At 58.8% G+C, this 23760-nt stretch overlaps 1 protein-coding gene across 1 annotated transcript; it reads left to right on the forward strand.

Moving 5' to 3' along the window:
- Positions 1-11434: 11434 nt before the first annotated feature.
- On the forward strand, positions 11435-21485 carry SOX10 (SRY-box transcription factor 10). Its single transcript, XM_090272452.1, has 4 exons — positions 11435-11633; positions 12123-12631; positions 17062-17330; positions 19715-21485. Exons 2-4 carry the CDS (start codon positions 12192-12194, stop codon positions 20416-20418), a joined length of 1413 nt encoding a protein of 470 aa, XP_090128578.1. The 5' UTR covers positions 11435-11633; positions 12123-12191; the 3' UTR covers positions 20419-21485.
- The last annotated feature ends 2275 nt before the right edge of the window (positions 21486-23760 follow it).

Here is a 23760-nt window from a genome sequence, read left to right on the forward strand (position 1 = left end):
CCCCCCACCCCCACACTCTCTCCCTCTCTCTCTCTCTCTCTCTCTCTCTCTCTCTCTCTCTCTCGCATTCCTCTGGGAGCTGATCGGGGCTTGAATGACACCCCAGATGACTCTTTGCTATTAATTCCCACACACAGAATGGGTCCCTTGTTCTCCTCTCCCGGAGGAATAGCCGTAGCCAACGCCGTCCCAAGAGTAGCCGACTTAACCCTTGTCCCGGCGGCTCCTCCGCGTGTCCCCACACCCGGGGCCATGAGGCCCACAGGGCGCAGGGGTAGAGAGGGCGTCTGGGAGAAACAGGGGCTCTACTGGCCCAGAGCTCCTAGAAGAAAGTAAAGGGAGAGCAGGACACCCCGACCTCCCTGGGGAGCCAGGCCCAGCTCCTTGCCCGAGGCGCCCAGCCAGGCCCCGGTGGCCAGGAGGCCTCTTCACCTGCGTGTGGGGGGCCCAGGCCCAGCCTGGTCACTCTGGCCCCCAGGGAGGCTCCCTCAAAGCGTAGCTAGGAGGCTCATGTCCTTGACCCCACCCTGGCCCTGAGGGGTTAATAGGACTAGAGGCCCAATACCACCTGTCCTGGCAGGTCACTGAGGAAAGACAAGAGGTGATTCTTCTGAGCCTGGAGGACAGAGGAGGAACTGGTCTGTTCAGGCAAAGCCCACCATCGCTTTCATTCCCTGTCCTCACGCCTGTCCCCACCCCCACGCCACTCCAGACACAGTGCCATGGGAACACAGGAAGAGGGGCCTCAGAAACAGTGGCAGTTCAGCTGGGAATAGGGACGGGGTGCTGGTCACAGGCCTGAGAGAGCGGCAGGGTGACCTGGGCTATAGGACAGACAAGGTGGCCTGGAAACGTGGGCTGGAGCTGGCGGGGAGGCCCTTGAGGGTCAGGGCAGGAGGCTGAACTGCTAGTTTTGGGTACAAATCTTGGTTTCCCTTAAGTTGTCGCCTCTCCCCATCGGTCTGATTTTCCCAGGACCCTCCACTCCCTGGCAGCCCGCTGACACCTCCAGGCTGGGGACAGGGCAGGTGAGGGATTGGCAGGGCACAGGGACAGGGAATGCAGGGTGGGGGGAGCAGAGTCAGGGGCTAGGGAAGGAGAGCGAAGACAGAGAGAGGGCCAGAAAGGGGGGGATACCGAGAGACCGAAACACCCAACTGTGGGGTGAAAACTGGGAAGCGCCCCAGAGAGCGAGGGCTGTGGACAGAAAGAGGAGGAAGAGGAAGCAACGGTGAGAGAAGGAAATCAAGGCAGAGAGAGTGAAACAAGGCCGCAGAAAAGAGGCATCGACAAAATGGAAAAGGGAGAAAGCAAAGGCCAAAAGGAAGAGGAGGAGGAGGAAGGAGGAAGAGGCAGCCGGGCAGGCTCTCAGGGCCCCTCCCAAGCTCCTCCTGGCGCTAGCAGGTCCAGGCAGCCCAGCGCAGCTCCCTGCCAGCGCCACTGGGAAGGCCTGGAGCGTGTCCCTGCCCAGGACAGGGCAGTGAGGTGGCATGGTGGCAGCACAGAGGGATGCCTGCCCAGAGGTGGGGACCTTGAAGCTGGGGAGGGGGCCTTAGGGACCATCTGTTCCTGCACCAGCGGCGTCATAATCTCAGTGAAGCTTTTAGAAATAGATTCCCACCCAAATCTCAGACGAGGAACAGGACCTGGGGTTCAGTATTTACAGCAAGTTCTCGAAAGAGCTTGCAGCCACACCAGGTTGGTGTCACACTGGCAGAACAGGAGGATGCTGCTGGCCACCCAAGATTACACCACAATTTCTTGCACAGCTGGGACTCACAGAGAGAACTCCCGGGTCCCAGCCGGGGGCGCGGGGGCGTCTGCCCAACGCCCGGTGTACAGGAAGGGCCTAAGTGCCAGCACCCTCTCCCTTCCCCTGCAGCCTCAAGGCCCCAGCGCAGCTCTCCGTGGGCTGCGGGGCAATTGCCATCCTGAAGCCAGGAAATCAAATGGAGGAGAGGAAGGCATTGAGCCAGAATGGGATTTCTGTCCCCATTCCCCCGCCCCCGTCCCCCTAGTGCCAAGGCCTGGGGCTGCAAGCTCTAGCCAGAGATGGGGGCGGAAGGTGGGGCAGGAGGGAGGAGGGAAAGACCCGGGTGTTTCCTGTCTCCCCCCACCCCCACCCCACCCTCTCCCTGCAGCTTCCTTGGGCTTAGGGCTGGGTCTTGGGGTGGGGGGTGGGGGGTGGGGGGGTCAGCCCGTGGTGTCTGAAGCTGACAGATCTGCCCTGTCCTTCCTGCCTGCTGGAGGAAGGGGTGGAGTTGCCTGGGTAGCTGGCTCAGGTTCCCTAACCCCTCCTCCCTGTGCCCAAGGCCCTCAGGTGCTTTGGTGCCCCACTAAACCCAGCCTGTCTCTCCAGAGCCTCCCAGCTCCAAAAGAAGGAAGAACATTGGGGATCAAGATGCCTGTCTCCATCCCAGGAAACCCTGGACAAGACTCCTGTCTCTAAGCCTCAGCCTCCCTGATAGGTCTCATCACCTCTCCAGAGCCCCCCACTCCGTCCCTCCCCTACCTCCCCACCAGGTTACATTTACTCGTGCATTCATTCATGGCCACCTCTGGTGTGCCAGGCTCTCCCTTGCCCACCAAGGATTCAGGAAAGTGACATCCTTGTGGAAATAGACAATGAATTTCACAATAAAATATATATAGTGTATATAATATGTAATATAATTATATATTACATAATATATTTCATGCATATGATATGTAATATATATTATATTTTATAACAATTATATGCAACCTATATAAATATATATTTATATGTTTATAGTATAGTATAATATAGTACAGTATAGTATAATGAAAAACCTTACGATAAATGTGACCATAAATGGCAGTGAGTGCTATAAAGGGAAAGGCCAGGTGCTGTCGGAGAATAACTGATCCTGAAGGAATGGGGAGGTATCTCTGTAAGATGGGACCTTCAGGCTGAGCCCCAAAGAAGAGCCAAGGCGGAGCTGTTGGAGGAGTTCAGCGGAGGGGGCGCACTGTGGAGGCTTGGAGGCCAGAAAGCCCTTCCTGAGCTCAAGGAGCAGGGAAACAGCCACCTAGCCACGCAGGCTGGAGTCCCGGTATGCGAGTGGGGCTGGGTCACACCCACCAGGCTGAAGACTGGGGATTTTGACCCTAACAGCCATGAGAAGAAAGCATGTGTTCGATCCATCTGCAGTTGGAAGTTTTCTGTTCCGTGTGCACGTGTGTCTGCCGCTTCTGTGCACCCTAGAGCAAATGAGTACAGGGCTGACTGCGGGGACAGAAGTGTAGGCACTGCCCCCAGAGAGCCTGGTCCCAGCCAGGGGACAGGCTCTCTGGGAAGAGAAGGAGGGGGGCAGGGATTTTAGTGGGTTCTGTCCTGTGCACTCGCATGTCCAGCACTAAGCAGCTGCCCCAGAGAGACCAAACCAGATGGGAGCCTTTTCCTGTATCCCCTGCGACCTCAGAGTAGGAAGGGGTGGGTGAGAAGGGTGAAGGGACTGAGAAGTACAGATGGGTAGTCACAGAGTAGTCACAGGGACGTAAAGCACAGCACAGGGAATAGAGTCAGTAATACTGTAATAGCTGTGTATGGTGCCAGGTGGGTACCGGCAATATCGCAGGATCACTCTGTAAAGTATCTGATTGTCTAAGCACTATGCTGTATGCCTGACACTAATACAAAACAATATTGAATGTAAACTGTAATTGAAAAATAACATTAAAAAATAAACCTGGAGACTTCAGAGGCCAACTCCCTTGTTGTTCAGATGAAGGAATGAGTGAGCCCAGAGAAGGCAACTGACTTCCCCAAGGTCACACAGCAAGAGTTGGGACCGTGGCAGAGTCAAGAGCAGCTCTTCCTACTGCACCTGCCAAAGCCAAGACTTCCACTCAAGGTTCTAACCCCAAACGGGAGACATTCAAACTCTGACTTTTCAACTTGCCACCTGGTAGGGCGGCAAGACAAATTCCTGTGCCTGGCACCCTCCCAGGGATATTACACTCTCACTTGCACCAAAGCACTTGGGCAGGTGAGCACGCCCAGGGCCTTGCTCTTGTCAAAGTCAGTGATTTCCCCTAGAAAAGGAAGAGATTTTCCCAGGTGTTATTATATCCAAGACATTATTACACCCAATATGTTAGCCACCCTACCTGGAAAACGGACATTGGCCTACAGCTGAAATGGCTGAGAGAAGGCAGTTACTATGTCTACCTTTTGTCCTGGGCACTGGGCTAAGCACTTGCTTTTTCTTGGTGTTACTGGGAGCACATGGGAGAACATCCATGACAGCACTTCAGCAGGATAAGACTACTATCAAACCCAAGGTCAACTGACAGCCACCCTTTGCAGGCAGTGCCCCGAGATGCTAATAACAACAGCTGCCATTTACAGAGCCCCATTATGTGTCAGGCACTGTCGAGAGTGTTTACATATGAGGGGGACCCCAAAAACGGAATTATCTCGTGGAGGGCGGGCCCCTTGTAGCACAGGCTTCCTCCATGAAGTGAGTGTTCCGGGAGCCCGCCTGTGTCAGTGTACCAGCTGGCGTGTGCGATTGTGGGAGGCTGCATTCGGCTTCAGTGAATTTTTTTTCTGTAAGATTCTTTCAATGCATTTGCCCATTTCCTGATGGGGGATTTACGAGCTCCCCTACCGACACTGTGCTGAGGGTCCAGCAGTTTTAGGCCCGAACGCACAAGCCCCATGCCCCACCTTCCCTACTCACCCAATCTTGCCCCAAGTGACTTTTTTTCTGTTTCCCTGGATGAAAAGTCTTCAAAGGGAAATGTTTTGCCCATCCGGAAGAGGTGAAACAAAAAACAGCAGAAGCACTAAAAGGCATCAAAATCAACAAGTACAAGAACTGATTTTAGCAGTGGAAAAAATGTCTCGATAGGTGTATTGCATCAAATGGACAGAGAACTTTGTAGGTGACTAAGGTTTAAACATGTAAGAATAAATACACAACTTTTTATAAATTCCGGCTCTTGGGGGTTCCCCCCCTTGGACATTATCTGTATTAACCCTCACCACAACCTGGAAGGAAGCTGAGACTCAGAGACATTAAGTCACTTGCTAAGAACACATAACTAATCAATGGGGCGCCAGGATTCAAACCTGAAGCTGTCTGGCTCAAGAGCACCACACTTTATTGTTGGTGGATGTTGATCTACCTGCAAGTCACTCATTCATTCACACCGCTGTGCGCCTTCTATGTGCCAGGCAGAAAGGGACACAGTCCCCGTTCACAGGTACGAACCCCCACAGGGGTGATGTCCTGCTGGAAAGGCGAGCTAGGCAGGAGGCAGGGGAGGCTCCTGATCTCAGCCAATAGGAAAGGTGTCTTTGGACAGGGCCAGGCCTGCTGGGGCTTGAGCCATACCTCAGGAGCGGGGAGAGCCAACGAGGTTGCAGCTTAGGTCAGGCATAGGGGCAGAGGAGGGCGTGGGGGTCGTGGAGCTCCATGCTGGGATTTTGGGGTGATGAGAAAATGAGGACAATTTCCAAAGGGACACCCAGACCCTCCTGGGTCAGAGCTCCCCAAGGAACACCCCACCTTTTTGACTCTTGGGAGGAAGGGGGAGACAAAGGGACCAGAACAGGAGAAAAGGTATTCAGAGGAGGAGGAGGCAGAGGAGGAGTTGGGGATAAGAATTTTAAACAAAGATCCATGTCTCAACTGCAGCACCTAAATCTGTTAACACTGTAGCAGGCCCAGTATCTCTAAAAAGAGGAAGTAGAAAGTAGCGTTTCCCACAAAACTATCTTCAAAAAACGCGATCAATATCTGAGAAGCACCAAGGGGCCTGGGGTACCACCTCGGAGACACTGGGTCAGACACTGGCCTCATTTTCGAATACAGCAGCCCCTCTCTCTATCGCGGTTCACTTATCGCGGCCTCACTGTGTTGCGGGATTTTAAAAAATATTGTATTTAATTATTTATTGTGGATTTTTCGCTATATCATGGGATTTTGCGGTACTGTATATGTATGTTGTTAAAGTTACGTAGGTTTAAGAGTGTAGAATATGTTTAAGAGCATAAGTAGTGTTTATAAAAGTGTGGAAAAGGTTAATAAGGGACTGGGAACGGTTTATAAGTGTGTGGGAAGGGTTTATAAAGCCTTAAAATATATATAAATACTAAAATACATGTAAGGTTCCTACTTCGCGGATTTTCACCTATCGCGGCGGGGTCTAGAACGTAACACCCGCGATAAGTGGGGGAATACTGTATAATTCGTGGGCTATCCAATCTGGAAATGCCTTCAGAGATAACCGAGCCTGTCCCTCATTTACAGATGGGAAACTGGGGCCCAGAGAGGCAAGAAGGAAGTCGAGGCAACACAGGGCCTCCTCCGTAGCCCAGCTGGACGTGACCCCAGCCCTTGGGGCTCTCTGGTCGCCCGTCTGGCCACAGTGGACCTCTCTGTGTCAGGTTCTGGGTTTTCAGGAGGGTATTTCCCATCAGACTCTGAGCACCTTGAGGCCAGGCTCTGGCCTCCATCAACCTCCACACACCGGCTGCCGGCCCAGCACTCAGCACACAGGGTGCATTCACAGAAGTTCACCACAGCCTAAGAGGTTCAGGGGAGACACCAGGAAGGGCTTTCTGGCAGCTGGGCTTGGGTGACGGAATGAGCAGCCTCCTACTCTGAGGGCTTCTAAGAAGAGGGCAGAGACCCGTTGCCCCAAGGCAGCGCTGGGCACTGGCCCCAGCTCCCTTGTTCCTGGAAAGGGCGGGGTTGGAAGCGGAAGGGACACTTAGGCCCCAGGGGCTGCCTTCCTGGCCTGGGACCAAGACCCTCAGCTTGGACCAGAAACAAGGGCAGGCGAGAGCCCCTGCTGGGGGAGGCCCCAGAATGCTGTCCTTCTCCCTGAGCGCTCAGGCCCTCTGCCTCCAGGAAGCCACTACTGACTGGCGCTGGGCCCCGGAGAGCCTGATACCCAGAGGAGGGGGCTCCCAGTAGGGAGAAGAGACTGGCCTGGACACCAGGCTGCGTGTGAGGAGGTGAGGCAGGCACGAAGCTTCTCCGTCACTTTCCTGGGGAAGTAATAGAGGACGAGAAGTCCAACTGCAGGGTCCAGGAGGGCATTCCTGAGACAGGCCCTGAGCTGGGCTGCAAGCCACGGCTGGAGGAAGCAGTGGGCAGGGCAGGTGGGAAGGCCTACGGAGGGGGCAGGAGAAGGAGAGGACTGGCCCTCGGGCTCGGGGCAGCAGCGCCCAGTGGTCAGAGGCTGGGCCTGGGAGGGAAACCACGGCACCAGCCCACACCCTCCCATCGTCGGCTGGGGGAGCTCAAGCCTGTCACCAAACCTCTCTGTGCCTCAGTTTCCGTCCTACATGGAAGATAATAACAGCACCTGCTCCTCGGGTTCCGGAGAGGACCGACAGTCCGGCGACAGGGGTGTGCAGGGCTGGGCCTGCCCACCCATGAGGAAGCGATCGCAAAGCACCCCAGTCGGAAGCTGGGGGTCGGCGGGCAGATTATAACCCCGTGACGTGACGGCAAGGCCTGGGAGGCTGCTTAGGAAGCACTTGCGCACTTGAAGGGAGGCCTCTTCCCCACTGCTCAGTATGAAACCACGTCTTCCCATCACCACGTATCCAGTACTTACTATGCACCACACATTGAACTAGGAACACATGTGTTCGTTTTCATTTAAGCCTTTCGTGAAGGTAGAATATATAAAATTATCCACATTTTACACATGCAGAAACCACGTCCTGGGAGGTTAATAGCATGATTTGCCCAAGGCCACGTGGACTCTGATGGCACAGGTCCCCCACTTCAAGTCCAGTGCTCTTTCCTCCCCTCAAACCAAGAAGGACGCAGTCTGTCCAGAGATGGGGGTGGCCTAGGAAACGTTCAAGGGAGCCCCCGCACGCTCACCCAGATGAAGCTTCTGTTCTGATCACTACTGTACCCTTGACCCCAGACCCCTCCCCAAGGCACAGCCCCACCCCTGCCCGAGCCCCCTGCCCTGTCCCTGGAGGCATTTGGTCCTGCAGGGGGTCGTCATAGCCAAGTGAGGTGAGCATGGTCCCAGGGAGCTTCAAAAAGCAAATGTGCCTGCCTGTTCTCTGTTCCCAGCAATTCAGAACCGGCCAGTCCGCCATGGGCGCCAGTACTGAAGTACCGTTTAAAAACTCCACAGGATTCTGAAGCACAGCAGGAGTTAGAACCAGCGCTCTGGGCAGTTGCAGGGAAGCTAGCTGGTCAGAAATGCAGAATCAGGTGACTGCATCTTTATGCTGAGAGGCGCTGCCCGAGGCCAACCCTGTCTCCACAAACCAGCGGTGGGGTTGAAAGTGTCCCTTTGGGTGTTAGAGGTGGGTGGTGTGTGTCTGAGCTGCTGGGAGAGGCACAGGCTTGCAGGATTGAGGGAGAGGACAACCCAGACCACGCAGAGCCTAGAGGTGGGAGAGTGCTGTCCCAGTGGCCCACCTGTCTGGTCCTCATCCCTGTCCTCTGAGGGAGTTGGGAAGAGTCTCATGCCCACCTGGGAAAACTGCCCCTCACCCCTGCACGCCCCCTGCTCTGGGCACAGCAGATTTTCCCATTCCGTCTCAGTGCGTCTGGGGACACAGGCACGGTGGGAGTGCAACCATTGCCCCAGGTGACCAGGCCCAGAGCAGGGAACGGAGGGTGGAGCCTTCCGCAAAGCAGGACCAGTGCCCTGGGCAGAGGGCGCGGGAAGCTAAGGGGTTAAGCGTCACTGGGCCCCCAGCAGCTCTGCCAGGTGGGATCATCAGCAGGTTTTACTTTTGATTGACAGCATTTCATTCTCTCTCCTCCTCTCAGGGGCTGTCTGAGGAGTAAGTCTGGGATCAGTATCGAGAGCTCCCAGGTTGGGTCCCAGGAAAATACTGTTGCTCCTGAAAGGCCTCCCCGCCCAGAAGAGGAAGCCTGAATCTCCACTGATACACCCACAGTTTGGGCCCCTCTCTGCTGGGGAGGGAGGACAGCCAGAGTCCACCTGTTGCCACACTCACCGAGGCCGGGCAGGTTGGCTGGGGGTGTGGTGGGGGAAGGGTCCTGACAGCATCCTTGGGGAAGGGAACGGAATGTGGCACCGGCCCACCTGGGGGATTTGCCAAGGGCAGAGGCCTGGTGTCTTAATCCAGCGCCCCTCCCCCCTCCCCAAACTCCCTGCTCTCCAGGGATGAATCTGGGGCCTTTACCCTCCCCTGCGGGCGAAAGCTGGACCCCCAGGGCCTGGAATGGGATGGAGGGGGTCACAGTTGCCAAAATGGCGGGTGGGTGGAGGAAAGTGTTCGCAGCAGGGGGTCCCTGCCCCTACACGCCCTGGTAATCTGACAGCCCTTCCCCCACCCCTGCAGGCCCACCTGCCTCATCCAGCACCTCCCAGCAGAAAGCCCAAACCCAGCACTGAGCAAACAGGAGAGAAGGAGAGAGGGACAGAGGGAAGGGAAAAGAGAGGTCCGCTCTGCCCACTGTGGCTTCTCTGCAGACCCAGAGCGCCCACTGCCACCCCCACCCCCATCCTGGCACAAATGGCCCAAGGAGAGTAGGGGAGGGGGCGGGGGGGCAGAGAGGGAGCTGCGGGACCCCACACGCAGCTTCCTACCCTGGGCCCTTTCCCTCCACAGCCACCCCTCCCTGCCCTAAGGGGTCTCAGGACCGAATCACAGACACCACAGGCAGAAGGGGGGCCCTTCTCTCGAAGAGGAGGAACCCAGGGTGGAAGGGTGAATGGGGACCCACCGGGATCAAGGGATGCCAGGCAGGCGGGCAGCCGGCGGGCAGCAGCGGGGGTCGGAGGCTGCTGAGGGCAGCCGGACACGGCCAGCTGGATGCTCGTCCCGCCGTCCCTCTGTCCATCCAGGGCGGCTCCTCTCTGGGCGGTTCTGAGGCCGGCCGGGCGCTGTTAAAAAGCTTTTTATGTGTGTGTGTGTTAATCACATGATTGCCGTTCACCTGTATTTCGAACAAAGACAGCTCACTGTTTCAAGGCCCCGAACAAGAGTCCGGGCACAGGGAAGAGAAGGGAGGCGGGGGGAGGAGGGTTGGCAGCGCCGGGGGTGGCGTCGAGGAAAACTGGGGGGAGATTGTCCAAGGCCAGCGAGCAAGAGAAAGAGAAAACCCTTATCAAACTCCTAATTCACTGGGCTCCGAGGCCCCAGACACACTGGCCCGATTGTCTGGCTGGTTGTGTGTGCGAGCATGTGTGTGTGTGTGCTCTAATGTCCGTTCCCCCCACCCCCAACATGCCTTCGCCTCGTGTGACTACTTCATTGTGTCCCGTTCCCCACTCCCCTCCACCCCCTTGGCCTTTCCCAAGCATGAGGCCTTGCCTGGACCCCCTTCCTAGCCCCACGCCAGACAGGACTCCCTTGAGTGGGCCTGGGGCCTGGACCAGCTCAGAACCATACCTGGTCGCCAGTGCAGCCCAGGCCCCATCTGTCCCCAGGAACACTCAGACCTCTGCTCCACACCCACCCACTGAGAAGAGAGAAAGGACGTGGCCTTTGGAGGAAAGACCTAGGAAAGAGGAGAGAAGGAGCCTTGGGTGATGGGCAAGGCAGAAAAATGGAGGGCACACCCAGCTGGGGAGGGGTCCGAGGGGAGAAGTGGGCAAAGGGGAGGAAGAGGGGGACAGGGCAACTCCCCACCCTTCCTCAGGAGTGGGGACTTTGTGATAACCAGGCTTGGGATTCCCCCCACCGAGAGAGTATGAACCCAGGGGGAAGGGAGAGGGGTCCCAGGACCGGGGCCCCAGAAGCCGTTCAGACAGACCTGAAGAGGACCCTCAGCCCCCAGCCCAGCCTACTGTAACTTCAGTCCCGTCTGCCTTGAGCCAGCCCGCCTAACATGCACTGGGTGTCCAGGGAGAAGGGACCGGGGGTCAAGCTGGGTCATCTGCCCTGGGCAGGAAGTGTGGAGCTGCCCCTGCCCTACCAAGTAGAGACCTGGATCCCTCTCAGCTGAGGCGGAGGGGGCAGCCTGGGCAGGGGTGAGGCCGAGAGGCAGCTGGGGGGCAGGCTGGTCCGCAGGTGCTCCATAAGATGTCAGCTGAGCAACACAACCAGCCACCCTCCCTGCCAGCAGCACCTTCACCTGCCTGCCTCTCATCCCGCCCCAACCTTCTGCCAACTGCCAATCTGGCCACCTAAGGCAGAGATTGGGGAGTGACAGCTGGGCCCCATTTTCCTCCAAGCAACAGGTTGTGACCCCACGCACGTGCATCCATCCCTTGGCCTTCCTGGCCTGACTACCCCGGCTCCTACACCTCCCGAGCGGGACCTGGGGCCGCAGCGCAGGGAGCTGGGATGGGGGGGCCTGGCGGAGGAGCCCGAGTGTTGGGGACGAAGGAAAAAGCGCTGGAGGCTCCACCTTCTGCCCTTCCCTCCCTCCCCTCCCCCTCCCCCTCTCCCCCTCCTTCCTTCCCCAGCCCTCGGCAGCAGCTCAGTGCTCAGTCAGTCTCAGGCTGTCCGGCCAGGGTGGTTGGTGGTGAGGATTCAGGCTCCGTCCTGACGAGGCCGTGGCCTGAGGCTCAGGGCCCCCCAGCCCCTCCCTCCGAGCCCACCAGCGTAAACCCCCAGCCCCGAGCTGGACCGCACACCTTGGGACACGGTCTTCCACTTCCTAAGGACGAGCCCCAGGCTGGAGGACAGGTCCGAGGAGGTGAGTGAGTGCGCAGCCCTGTCCTTCCTTCCACGGCCCAGGCCTGGGACCCTGCTATGAGGCCTGGGGTGGGGAGAGGCTGACACCCTCACCTGCCCCCCACCCAGCTCCTCCAGACTCCGTAGGGGCAGGCGGAAGGAAAGTCGGAGAGGTGAGAGAAAAGGTGGGAAATTCCAGGAGCCAGGATTAGAGCAGAAAAAAAGAGTCCGTTTTTCTTCCTTTCCATCAACAAACCTCCACCCAAAAGGAGGTTTTAAAAAACCCTAAATCCACCCACGCCAAGAGACGGTTGGGACCAGGCGGTGGGAAGACGTGGAGGCAGGAGCTAAGGGGCTGAGCCGGGTATGGCATGTGTGCGTGGCCCGGTGGCTACAGTGGGTTTACGGGGAACAGGGAGGACGCCACCTCGGGGCTGTGCCCGCGTCGCGTCTCGGGCCACCGTCGGGGCTGCGCGCGGGGCCGCTCCATCGTGCCCTCCTTCCCGTCCAGGTGAGCGTGGGACTCTTCGCGAGGACGCCGGAGGCGGGCCCCGGGGAGGCGGCCGAGGCCGGGGGCGACATGGCGGAGGATCAGGACCTCTCCGAAGTGGAGCTGAGCCCCGTGGGCTCCGAGGAGCCTCGCTGCCTATCCCCGGGTAGCGCGCCCTCGCTGGGCCCCGACGGCGGCGGCGGCGGCGGCGGCGGGGGATCGGGCCTGCGAGCCAGCCCAGGGCCGGGAGAGCTGAGCAAGGTCAAGAAGGAGCAGCAGGACGGCGAGGCGGACGACGACAAGTTTCCCGTGTGCATCCGCGAGGCCGTCAGCCAGGTGCTGAGCGGCTACGACTGGACGCTGGTGCCCATGCCCGTGCGCGTCAACGGCGCCAGCAAGAGCAAGCCGCACGTCAAGCGGCCCATGAACGCCTTCATGGTGTGGGCGCAGGCGGCGCGCAGGAAGCTGGCCGACCAGTACCCGCACCTGCACAACGCCGAGCTCAGCAAGACGCTGGGCAAGCTCTGGAGGTGAGCGCACCCGCCGCCCGCCGGGGCCTCCCGCGGGCCCTCCAGCTGCGGGCGGGTTCAGGAACTCCCTGGGCCCTTCTCCAGGGGCAGCCATCTCCTGATGGGGTTGGAAGGCCAGGTGTGGGCGTCGGGCCCGCCCTGCCCCCACAAGTACCCCCTTGGGCTGGTGTTGGCTCAGAACTCCCGAGGCCTAGTCTGGCTCCCCACCCGGGGCAGCGGGCAGAAAGGCGCCCCCTCGTGGTTGGAATTCTGTCGGTGGCAGGCGGTAGGGCCTGGGCTTGCTTCTTCCTGGGGGAGTCAAGGCTGGAGAGAGGGAAGGACGGCGGAGGGTTCACACTGCAGGCCTTCACTAACCGCTTTTCCACAGGCGCACGCAGTCGGGGGTGCCACGGCCACCAGTTTAGTGGTGGGGGCTGCTGGGGAAATGCTTGGCAAAGAATCGAGGGTCTGGATGGAGAGGCAGGGAAATTGAGGCAGCCAGTTGCAGAACCGGTGAAAGTTCATGGAAAGCAGAGAATTCAGACAGAAGTCTCTGGAAGAGTGAGGATTGGAGACGTGCTGAGGGACAAATCTGTGGCGGCAAGAATCTGTCCTGTTCCAGCTGCTTTCACTGTGCCTTCCTGACCCCGCCCTCCTTCAGTCTAGGGGCTTCTTCATCCCCCAGGGATGGGGACACACCTAAAGAAGCCACCCCCTCCCACCCTGCCCCAAAGTTGCCAGGCTTCTCTGTCTCTCTCTCTCTCTCTCTCCCCACCTCCCTCTCCCAGTTCGGCGCCATCTTCCTTTCCAGGGCCCCACCCAGCATTGAGTAACCTCCTACCCCTCCACCCTGAAGCTGGAGCTGAGAACCCTGGCCAGGAGGAAACCTTGGCCCCCTCCTACCCAGGGTCTCTCAGACTCTCAGGCTCCCTGGGACCAGCCCAAACCTCTAGGGAAAAACATCCTCCCAAGGAGGAATTCTGCCAGCCCTCTACTCAGCCTGGTCTCCTTGGGGCAGCCCCCACCCTCAGAGTCCTGGGCAGCTCACAAAGAGAACCGGGGCTCCAGGAGGTGTGAGCCTCCAAAGGTCACTGGGCTGCATGAGAGATGGCCCCAAAAGGCAGAAGGACGGCAAAGGCCCCCTAACAGCTGGTGGCAGAGCCAGGGAGCCAGGGCCAGGACCCAGATCTCCTGACTCTTCATCCCGTGGTCTTCCCCCACGCTGTCCCTGGTGACAGCAGCAGGTCACCCTTTCATCTCAGGTGTGCTTGGGGGGAGTGAGGGTGGGGGCAGAGAAGAGGAGAGCAGTAAAGCGTCCAGGTTTCAGAAGGTTTGGGCTGCTGCTGTGCACCCCCTTGCTGACCCCCAGCACAGCGGGGACTGGATCCTGAAGGCCAAAAGCTTAGGGTGACGGAAGGAGCAGGAGGGCTTCGAAGAGACCAAGAGGGATTCACATCCAGCCCCTGACCCTGTCCTTGGCCATGTGTGTGCAGAAGGCCTGGTGCCCTTTCTTCCCCTCCCAGCCCTCAGCACTCTGCTCCTCCTGGGCAGGTCACAGGCCTCAGACCCAGAGGGTACAGCTCTGCCCAAAAGCAGAGGTCGAATCTAGCTCCTCTGCCCAAGGTCCATCCACACCCATGTGGGGCTCGGCCCAGGTCAGTACAGTTGATGCTATGGGGCAGAGAAGAGCAAGTGAGAGATGGACAGCAGGAGGGACACAGACAGGCAGACAGAGCAGGCCATGGGGACGGTGAGCAGACCACACTGAGAGCATCAGAGCAAGGATGGACCCCCATTTCTCCCAGAACCCCATCAACGGGGATTTAAGAGTGGACCCTCCACTGTCCCTGCCCCTGTTCCCCCAGCCCAGAGGACTCAGGCCTGGCCACCACCCAAGCTGTGAGCACAGGAGCTCAGGGTGCCCCCAGGCGCCAGCCTGGGGCGGGGTGATGGGAAAGCTTGCCCAGGACTCAGTCCCAGGGCTAGGGTGGTGGCAGGATAGGGTGGCAAGGATCAAAGGCTATGCCAGCATGTGGGCAGGCTACCTGCATCCTGAGGGGCACCCTGTGGTCCCGGGGTTGGGACTAGGATAGGTCTCCATGGGATCCTCCCGAGGTCCCCCACCCAGGTTTATGACTCCCAGGCCATCAGGAAGGGGGCTGATTTGGTAGGCAGGACTGGAAAACAGGGGCCCTAAACCTCCAAAGAGAAAGACAGGTGGGCAGACTGTATAGGGTTCTGGAAGGGAGTTGGGATCAGACACACCAGCGTCCAGGTCCTGGCTCCTACGGGGCTGCGTGGGCTCTGGCAGTCACGCTAACCTTTGGCGCTCACTCGGGAAAGGACAGAGATCAGATCACATGGTGCTGGTTGTATGTGAATGGCCCTGCCTGGAGAGTAATTAGAGCCGGAGACTAAGAGGGGGTCACAGACTGGCTCGCCAGGCTCACAGGCCCCTTCCCTGGCAGGAGGAGCACATGGAGCAGCAGCCAGTGCCCGACCTTGGGAGCCCCCCAGGTTGGGGTCTCCGGTTTGGGTGGGGACCCAGCCCACCCTCTCCCCACCCCTATTCCAAGCCTTGGAGACAGAGGACAGAGGGGAAGTGAGGTGCCCATGAGGACTGGGTTTGCAGTCAGAGCTGTGGGGGATGGGCGCAGGGGGGTGTCGGTGTTGAATGTGGGCTGGTGCTGGAGTCCAGGTTCACATGGTGAGGCAGGATGGGTTTGGGGTCAGGAGAGAGCCTAGAAAGAGTCCAGGTCTGGGTGAGGCTATGGTTGGGGTTGGAGGTAGGGCGGGCCTCTCCAGCCCCTGAGGGAGGGAAGGGGCCAGGGTTAGGGCTGGTGTCAGGCGTGGCAGGTAGGCTCAAGGTTAGGCTCCTATCAAGGTTTGGGTGCTGAGAGGAACTAACAAGGGAGGTGACAGTGGGATGCAGTGTTGGGATCTTCCCTCTCTTCTGGCCTGCACCCTCCCTCCGTGCCCCCTGCCATTTCTGCTGATTCACAGCTGATTAACAGCTGGGCAGAGATCAGGGACGGTGTGGAATGGGACAGTGAGCGAGGTGTCTGCTGGCGGAGCCTGCTCCTCACCCTCATGTGCAATTCTGTCCCCCTTCCCTGCCCGCACCCAACCCACACACACCTTCAGGGCCTGCCCCACCCACTCTCAAGGGTCCAGCATCCCAGAGGGTGGGTGCTGGAGGGATGTCAGCGTCCCCCTGCCCAAGCCCTGAGGCCCTGATCTGGATCCCACCACTCAGCTAGAGGGACCCTTGGAGAAAGCTGGGCTAGTGCAGGGCTCCAGGGCCTGGGCCGAGGGAGCGGTGAGGGAGGCTAAGCCGCAGAGGAATGCTGCCGGCTAGGAAGTGCCTGGTATGACCACCCCCTCCCATCCTGGGCAGGGGGGGCTCAGCCCTGCTGACTGGGGAAGAGGGCGCCCACCGTGGGGTGGGGGGCTAGTGAGAGCGGCGCTTCAGGCAGAGAACAGAGCTGCTCCTGAAGAGCCCCTCATGTCCAGGATTCCACAGGTCTGTGTCCTTTCCCCACCGCACCCTCTGCAAGGTACCCCATCCTGCCCTCCTCACTCTGGGGCAACCAAGCCCCGAACCTCTACCCTCCCCACCCTCCAGCCCTGGCCTGAGGCTGGAGCCGGTGGGCAGGGGCAGTGCCTTCGGGGCTTCCCTCTGTTGTTGGCTGGTCTTGAACTGAGGAGAGGGTCTAGCTTCCTCTACCCTCGGTGAGCCCTGGATAAGGGGGTATGATCTCCCCCAGGAGCAGTAAAAGTGCTCACATCCTGCCTGTGGGCCCCAGCACACTGCAGTTCACAGAACCAGCACTCCAGAGTTGAGATGGGCCTGCCCAGGTCCTCCTGTCCAAGGGCCCCCCCAGCAGCCTTGGACAGCAGCTCTGTCCTAGGCGCCAGCCCCCAACCCAGGCTTGGTGCAGAGCGCTTCCCGTCCGTTACTTTCTCAGCCCCGCACCCGGTGAAGTGGGTATTGTCGTTCTCCTTTAGTAGAAGAAACTAAGGCTCAGAAACTAGGTGACTTGCTAGTGAGTAGCAGAGATGGCTCTGCCCCCTCACCAGGGTGCTCCTGTTTGCACGCCTCTAGTCCCAGGGAGCTCACCCTCTGCCGAGGCAGCCAGCTCCACGTTGCTTCCATGATGGGAAAGCCTTCAGCTGACATCTGCGCCTCCTAAGCCCTGTTTCTACTCCTAACTGCACCCCAGGGGCTACCAGGAGCAGCAGGCTGACACTTCTTACACCCCAGCCCCTTGAGAGACTTGGGGGTGAGGTCACAGCCCTCTGGGCCTGGGGTTCCTTGAGCCTCACATTTTCCAGTCCATACATCAGAGGGCAAGCTCCCACGCTGGGCTCTCCGTCCTCCGGCCTCGTTTTTTCCAGGGAAGACACTCACACTGGCCCTTCTGCTGTCTCCCCCAACCACCCCACTTCAGGCTGCTGAATGAGAGCGACAAGCGCCCCTTCATTGAGGAGGCCGAGCGGCTCCGGATGCAGCACAAGAAGGACCACCCGGACTACAAGTACCAGCCCAGGAGGCGGAAGAATGGGAAGGCGGCCCAGGGGGAGTCGGAGTGCCCTGGCGGGGAGGCCGAGCAGGGCGGGGCTGCCGCCATCCAGGCCCACTACAAGAGCGCCCACCTGGACCACCGGCACCCGGGAGAGGGCTCCCCAATGTCGGACGGGAACCCTGAGCACCCCTCAGGTGAACACTGGGCTGGGAGCTGGGCTGGGGTGTTAGGATGAGCCGTGGGTGGGAGCGCTTGGGCAGTGGGGAGAGGGGAAGGCTGGATGAATGGCGTGCGACCCTGAAGCTCCACAATAGCCCTGTGCCCTGGAAAGGGCTTGCCTGGCTGTGGGGTCACCCCAGCTGGGGTACAGGGGCCCAGAAGGAGCCCAGTGGGGACCCAGGGGTCAGGGAAGGCAGTTGGGCAAGGTGGCTCCGGCTGGTAGAAGGGGGTGCTGTTGTGCATGAAGAGGCCAGCTAAGGAGGCCGTGGGGTGAGCTACAAGGGAAGAGGGGACAGGATGAGCCCGAGAAATGGGAGATCAGTTGGGGAAGAGATCACTGCCTCTGCCCCACCTCCTAGTCTGATGGAACAGACACGGCAAGTGACGTTCAGCACGTGCCACGCAAGGGCCAGACAGCATCTTGTTTCCTTCTCATTAATGATAGTAACAGCTACCACTGACTGAGCACCTACTGTGTGCCAAGCACTGTGCTAACTGCCTTATGCGTACACTCCTTCAATCATTCCAATCGCGGATGAGGCAGCCGCTCTGCCTGGGCTCAGACCTCAGCTCCGAGGCTCGTTCCTCTCCTTGGAAGAGTGAGAAAACCGAGGTAGCGTGCCCCAGATCTGGGGTCTGAGCCAGGCCCTCTGGCTCCGGGGCTGCCTCACTTGGGTTCCTGATGTATAGAGCGCCGTGTGTGGGTCAGACACAGGGGGAGTCTCGGTGAGCAGAGCTCTACCTTTAGAAGACGGGTCCCGTGCCTGCCTTTGTTCCAGGCCCAGGATCACACACTTAGAAACCCAGGGACTAGCGAGAGGGGCAGGGATGAACACACATACATTGAATACAGGAAGAAGCAAGTGCACACAAGCACCACCCCCCAAGACCCAGAGGGGGCACCATCTCTAGGGAGGAGCCACCCAGCATCCATTCATCAGGTCTCCAAAAAATCCAGCCACCCGCCAGACCCTGGTCAAGGAAGGCTTCAGGAAGGAGGCTGAGCCTGAGCTACTTGGTGTGGCCTCTGTTTCACTGATAAGGAAACTGGCTGAGAGAGGATAGGGTCTGCCCGGGGTCACACAGTGACAGCCGGGGTTGAAACCCGAAGTCCAGACTGTGTGGTCAGTGCAGGACTTGGCATTTGCTCTGGTCTGATGGAGGAGCCACAGGCCTGCCCTGCAGGAGCTCCTGGTCTCTCTGCGGGGGTGACCCCACAGTCCAGTCACCCCCCCCCCAGACATACACATCATCCTCTGAGATTCAGAAACAACGCACACGCATGTGTGTGAGCACACACATATACCAGAAGACCCTGGCCCATGTACAGAACCAGCTCAGAATGTAACTGTGGGTGTGGGCCGTCTCTCAGCCTTCAAGGCTCAGCTCAGCTGCCCCCCCTCAGGGAGGCCTTCGCCAAGTCCCCAGGGCAGGGTGGGTGGCCTCTTCCGAAGGCCTCCTGAGCCCTCTGCACGCCCTGTCATCACAGTGCTGCTGCAGCGGCCCTCCAGCCATATGTGGGTCTCGGGGTCCCCAAGCCTCTGAGCGTGTGGAGACAGCAGCCCACTTTATTTATGCTTGTACCCCCCGTGCCTGGCACAGTGCCCCTGAGTGTGTGCAGAATGATATGTGAATGAAAATGGACAAAGGAACGGGTGGAGAAGGTCGGTGGCCTCGGAGTCCTCCTGAGCGAGCGGGAACAGCTCCTGGAGGAACCACAGGCAGCATGGCGTGTGAACGGGGACAAGCGCAGGGCCAGCGGGCTGCCTCAGAGAGAAGGTTCCTGGAGTCCGGGGCCCTGGAAGGAGAAGGCGGCGGGGGGGGGGGGGGGGGGGGCACCGCCGGCGGGGGCCAGCGCAGGAGTAGGCACAGGCAAGCCGGCACAAGTGAAATGGAGAGTCAGGAGTGAGGCGGGCGGGCGAGGTCGGCGAGGAGAGCAGCCAGGAGGCCAAGTGAGCGTGTGTGGAGGGGGGCGGGCGAGCTGCAGTGGGGGCAGGACCCCGCTGGGCTGAGCAGGGAGGGAGCGACTTCAGCTGCTGTGAGGGAGAGCTTTCCAATGGACAGGGTTTTTCAAAAGGAAGCGGGTCTCTCCGGGAGTGGGTGATGGAGGGAGTCCTGCTCTGGGTGGGAGGAAGGACCCATCTGTAAGACTGGGGAATTTCAAGAAAAACTGGAGACCAACCCAAGACCATTATGTAAATAAATGCCAACTCAGGCTGCCCAAACGTGTGAAATGTACAGGGTCCCGCAGGGATCCGCCCTCAGCCTTCTGCAGACATCTTCTCTGAAGGTGAACCATCAGAATCCCGAAGCCTCTGATCTCATTTCCTGCTTCTCTCTCTGTCTTCCTCCTTCCCAGGCCAGAGCCATGGCCCACCCACCCCTCCGACCACCCCAAAGACAGAGCTGCAGTCGGGCAAGGCCGACCCCAAGCGGGACGGGCGCTCCATGGGGGAGGGCGGAAAGCCTCACATCGACTTCGGCAACGTGGACATCGGCGAGATCAGCCACGAGGTAATGTCCAACATGGAGACCTTTGACGTGGCTGAGTTGGACCAGTACCTGCCACCCAACGGGCACCCGGGCCACGTGGGCAGCTACTCGGCAGCTGGCTATGGGCTGGGCAGCGCCCTGGCCGTGGCCAGTGGACACTCGGCCTGGATCTCCAAGCCGCCAGGCGTGGCTCTGCCCACGGTCTCGCCCCCTGGTGTGGATGCCAAGGCGCAGGTGAAGACGGAGACCGTGGGGCCCCAGGGGCCCCCGCACTACGGCGACCAGCCCTCCACCTCGCAGATCGCCTACACCCCCCTCAGCCTGCCCCACTACGGCTCCGCCTTCCCCTCCATCTCCCGCCCCCAGTTTGACTACTCTGACCACCAGCCCTCAGGACCCTACTACGGCCACTCAGGCCAGGCCTCTGGCCTCTACTCGGCCTTCTCCTACATGGGGCCCTCGCAGCGGCCCCTCTACACAGCCATCTCTGACCCCAGCCCCTCAGGGCCCCAGTCCCACAGCCCCACACACTGGGAGCAGCCGGTATATACGACACTGTCCCGGCCTTAAAGGGGTCCCTGTCACAGCCCCGCCCAGCCGCTCTGGGCAGCGCGCCCCTTCCCCAAGCCCTCGTGCCCTGTTCCTCGCCCATCTCAGGCCTGGTGGTGGCTGGGGAGGAGGCTGCAGAGGCTGACAGCTGAGGGAAGGCCTTCTGTCTGGCTCACTACCTTTGATGACCCCCACCCCATCCCATCTAAAGCCCTGGACTACTAGGCTGGGCAGAGGAGGAGGAGGTTGGTTGTTGCCCCCAGACAGGATGACCCTCGATCCCAGGACCCGAGAGGGTCGGCTGGGAATCCGAGGCCTTGCCATTCCTGTGCCTGCGTTTTCTCTCTCGTGGAGAATAAGAGGCCTGACATCACCTATGCCACCTGTGCCACCTGCCTAAGATCAAGGCCAGCCCAAGACCTGCATCAGTGCCTGCAGTGGGCTACATCTGCCCTTGGGGGCTGAGGACAGCTTTGAACAGCCTCAGAGGGTGTAGGGGTTGGATGGGGGCTCAGAGGGAGGTCTCCTCAACCCCTCGGGGCCCCTCCCCTCCTGAACACAGAAAGGAATTGGCATAGAGGTCCCCAGATCCAACTCTATGCAAATAGTCTCATTCTTTGGCTAAACGGGAGAGAGGGCCCCAGCTCCTCCTCCACGACAACCTCCCGGACCTTGAGGCACAGCCTCGGAGTGAGGAAAGGATTCGGAGACAATTCACAGAGCCCCCCTCCTGGTTCCCCGCCAACCCCCTTTCCCTCACCAGGCTCTGTGGCCCCAAACTCCTGGGCCCCCCAGAGAGCTGCCCAGCCCCCGGGCTGCTGCAGCAGGCTGAAGACACTGGACTCCTGACATGTACATTCTGCCCCGGCCTTCCGCCCTTTGCTTCCCAGTGGTATCTGAATAAAGTACGTAGCTCTGTCTGCCCCTATCTTCCTGTTCTGCAGCCCCCACAATCCACATGTAACGCATTACTGCCCCCTCTTATTTATCTCAGTAGCTCCCTTTGCCCTCGCCCCTCTCCTAGGTTCTCCAGCCCCTATTAACTCTGCATTAAGCATTCCACATAATAAAATTAAAGGTTCCAGTTACCTGCTTGGTGGGCCTGAATTGGCCTGTCTCTTGGTCTCTTATCCCTGTGCCTGTGCTTCCTCAGACGCTTTCTGGAAGTAGCTACCGGTGGAATGCAAAGGACAGCTAAGCCCAAGGTCTCTCTCTCCTAGGAAGGTGGAGGCAACGCAGGGGGTTAGGACAATGGCATCGCGGCAGGTCAGTCTGTGCTCAGGGGCCGAGGCCTCAGACGGGAGCCATGCCCCAGCCCAGCTGTGCCCTCACTCCAGCTGTGCCTCCAGCTGGAGCTCAGCCAGAGCACCTGCCAAGCAGCCCCTCTGCCTGCCCCGCAGAGAGGCAACTTGCAAAGAATTCAGGAGACAGGCATTAGAAGGAGAGGCGGGTCAGGCCTGACTTCTTGCTGTCTGGCCAGCCGGCCGGGCCCTTTAGGACGTGTTGCCGGGCCTTCTCTCTGCACCCCTCCACCTGCCACCTCCCCCAGCACACGCACACACGCGGCACCCTGGTCCAGGATCTTCCTGGTCCTCACAGCAGATGCCCGTGTCTGAGTGTAAACCTAGGGCAGCAGATATGCTACCTAATCCATCTGTGCTCGCTCCCCAAGAGCTCTTTCCGCAGCTGAGTGCCAGGCTGTGCTTGGGGGACAGGAGCCACTCCACCCGAGGAACAGGGGCAATGTCCTCACCACTGGGCCCCACTGGGGGATGGCTGCGATGGGTGGAAGGCTCCCTCGTGCCCAGCTAATAGTAACAACAATAACGACTACCGTGTACTGAGTGCTCCTGGATCAAGTGCTTTATGTCATTCAAGCCTGGGAGGGAGTGGATCCGATCTCTATCCCCATTTTCCAAGTGGGGAAACTGAAGCTTTGAGAGGTTCATGCTAAGGAGTGTGATGCTCTGACTCCATCATTACGCTCTTAACCAGCATCTCTTCCACCTGCCCAGCATCTGCGGGCCCTATTGCCACTTCTCATCTGAAGTGATGCTTTTTCCACTGCTCCAGACCCGCAACCTCAGCACCCTTATCCCACTCCCGCCTCCTAGGACTTGGGGTGGGACGGAGAGCGCCAAGATCCAGCCCAGTCCTCCAGGGTGGCCAGACTGCCATCTGGAAGCTGCGTCATGTGAGCTTGTCAGGCAGCTCCCCCAAACTGCTGGCTCCCTGAAGCTGTGGTAGCTGCAAACCTGTTCTCATGGGCAGTATCTGCTGCCAAGTCAGATCACCCGGACTGTATATTCTGGTGTTGTGTTTTGTTCTAGATAAATGCAGGACTTTATACTGATCTTTAGCAGACTTCATCTTGTTGGAATTGACCACTTCCCACCTATATTAAACCTTGTGGAATCCTGACTACAACTTAGCTCTCCTCCTGAGCTTTATGTACCTGCAAACCTGAATATCCTCATTCAAGTCACTAATAAAAAAGGTTGAAGAGAAGCAGGCCCTGTGTACACCGCCAAGTCCTTCTCCATCCTCAGTTCTGTGACCTACACTCTTAAGGAAAAACTGGCAATCAATTCTGAATCTGTATCACCACAAAGTACACCCTCCTCCACCATAGTATCAGGGCTCCCTGGTGCCTTATTAAAACCAAGATTTGTTGTGTCCTCTGACTTTCGAGACCAGACACCATTGAAAAAAACAAAAGTTGGTTCATTTGGCAGTATTCTTAGAAACCCTATGCTAGCTCCTGGATTTCTTTTTTATTATCTAAGTGTTTTCGAATGTGCAATAGCCTATTCTAGAACTGTGTTAGGGATCAATCAATACTAATCTATGTGCTCGTAATTCTGACAACCCACCCTTTCACCTCTATTGAAAAACAAGGTATTAGTCCATTTCCAGTCTATTCACTGCTCCTGCTCTCAGCAGGCCTCTGCATCTCATGGATTGACCGGGAAATCGCCAGGAATTCAGCAAGAGGGGAAATGGCCCCCGAGAGGACAAATGACCCTGGAAGAGTAGGAAGACCTGGCTTGCCCTCATCCCTTAGACCCCAGGTTTCAGATGTGCTGGGGCCTCAGTCAGGTAGTGACCACGTGTAAAGAGAGAAGGGCCCAGGTGTTCCTGGAGAGGACTGAAGAGACTCTGCCCAGGCCTGGCCAGCTGAGTAGCAAGGCACTGTCTCCCTGCAGGAGCAGAATGGGAAGGAGGCGGGAGGACAAACACCCCCTTCTCCATCTCCCCTATCCCCTAAGGGTTAACCCCCTACTCCCTCTCCCAGTCCTTTCTCTCCTCCCCGACCCAAACCTCATCTCCCTTTAATCACATCTGATACTGAGCAGCCCAGCA

Source organism: Furipterus horrens, unplaced genomic scaffold, assembly GCF_987537825.1.
Source record: "Furipterus horrens unplaced genomic scaffold, mFurHor1.1.pri manual_scaffold_4, whole genome shotgun sequence".
Taxonomy (NCBI): domain Eukaryota; kingdom Metazoa; phylum Chordata; class Mammalia; order Chiroptera; family Furipteridae; genus Furipterus; species Furipterus horrens.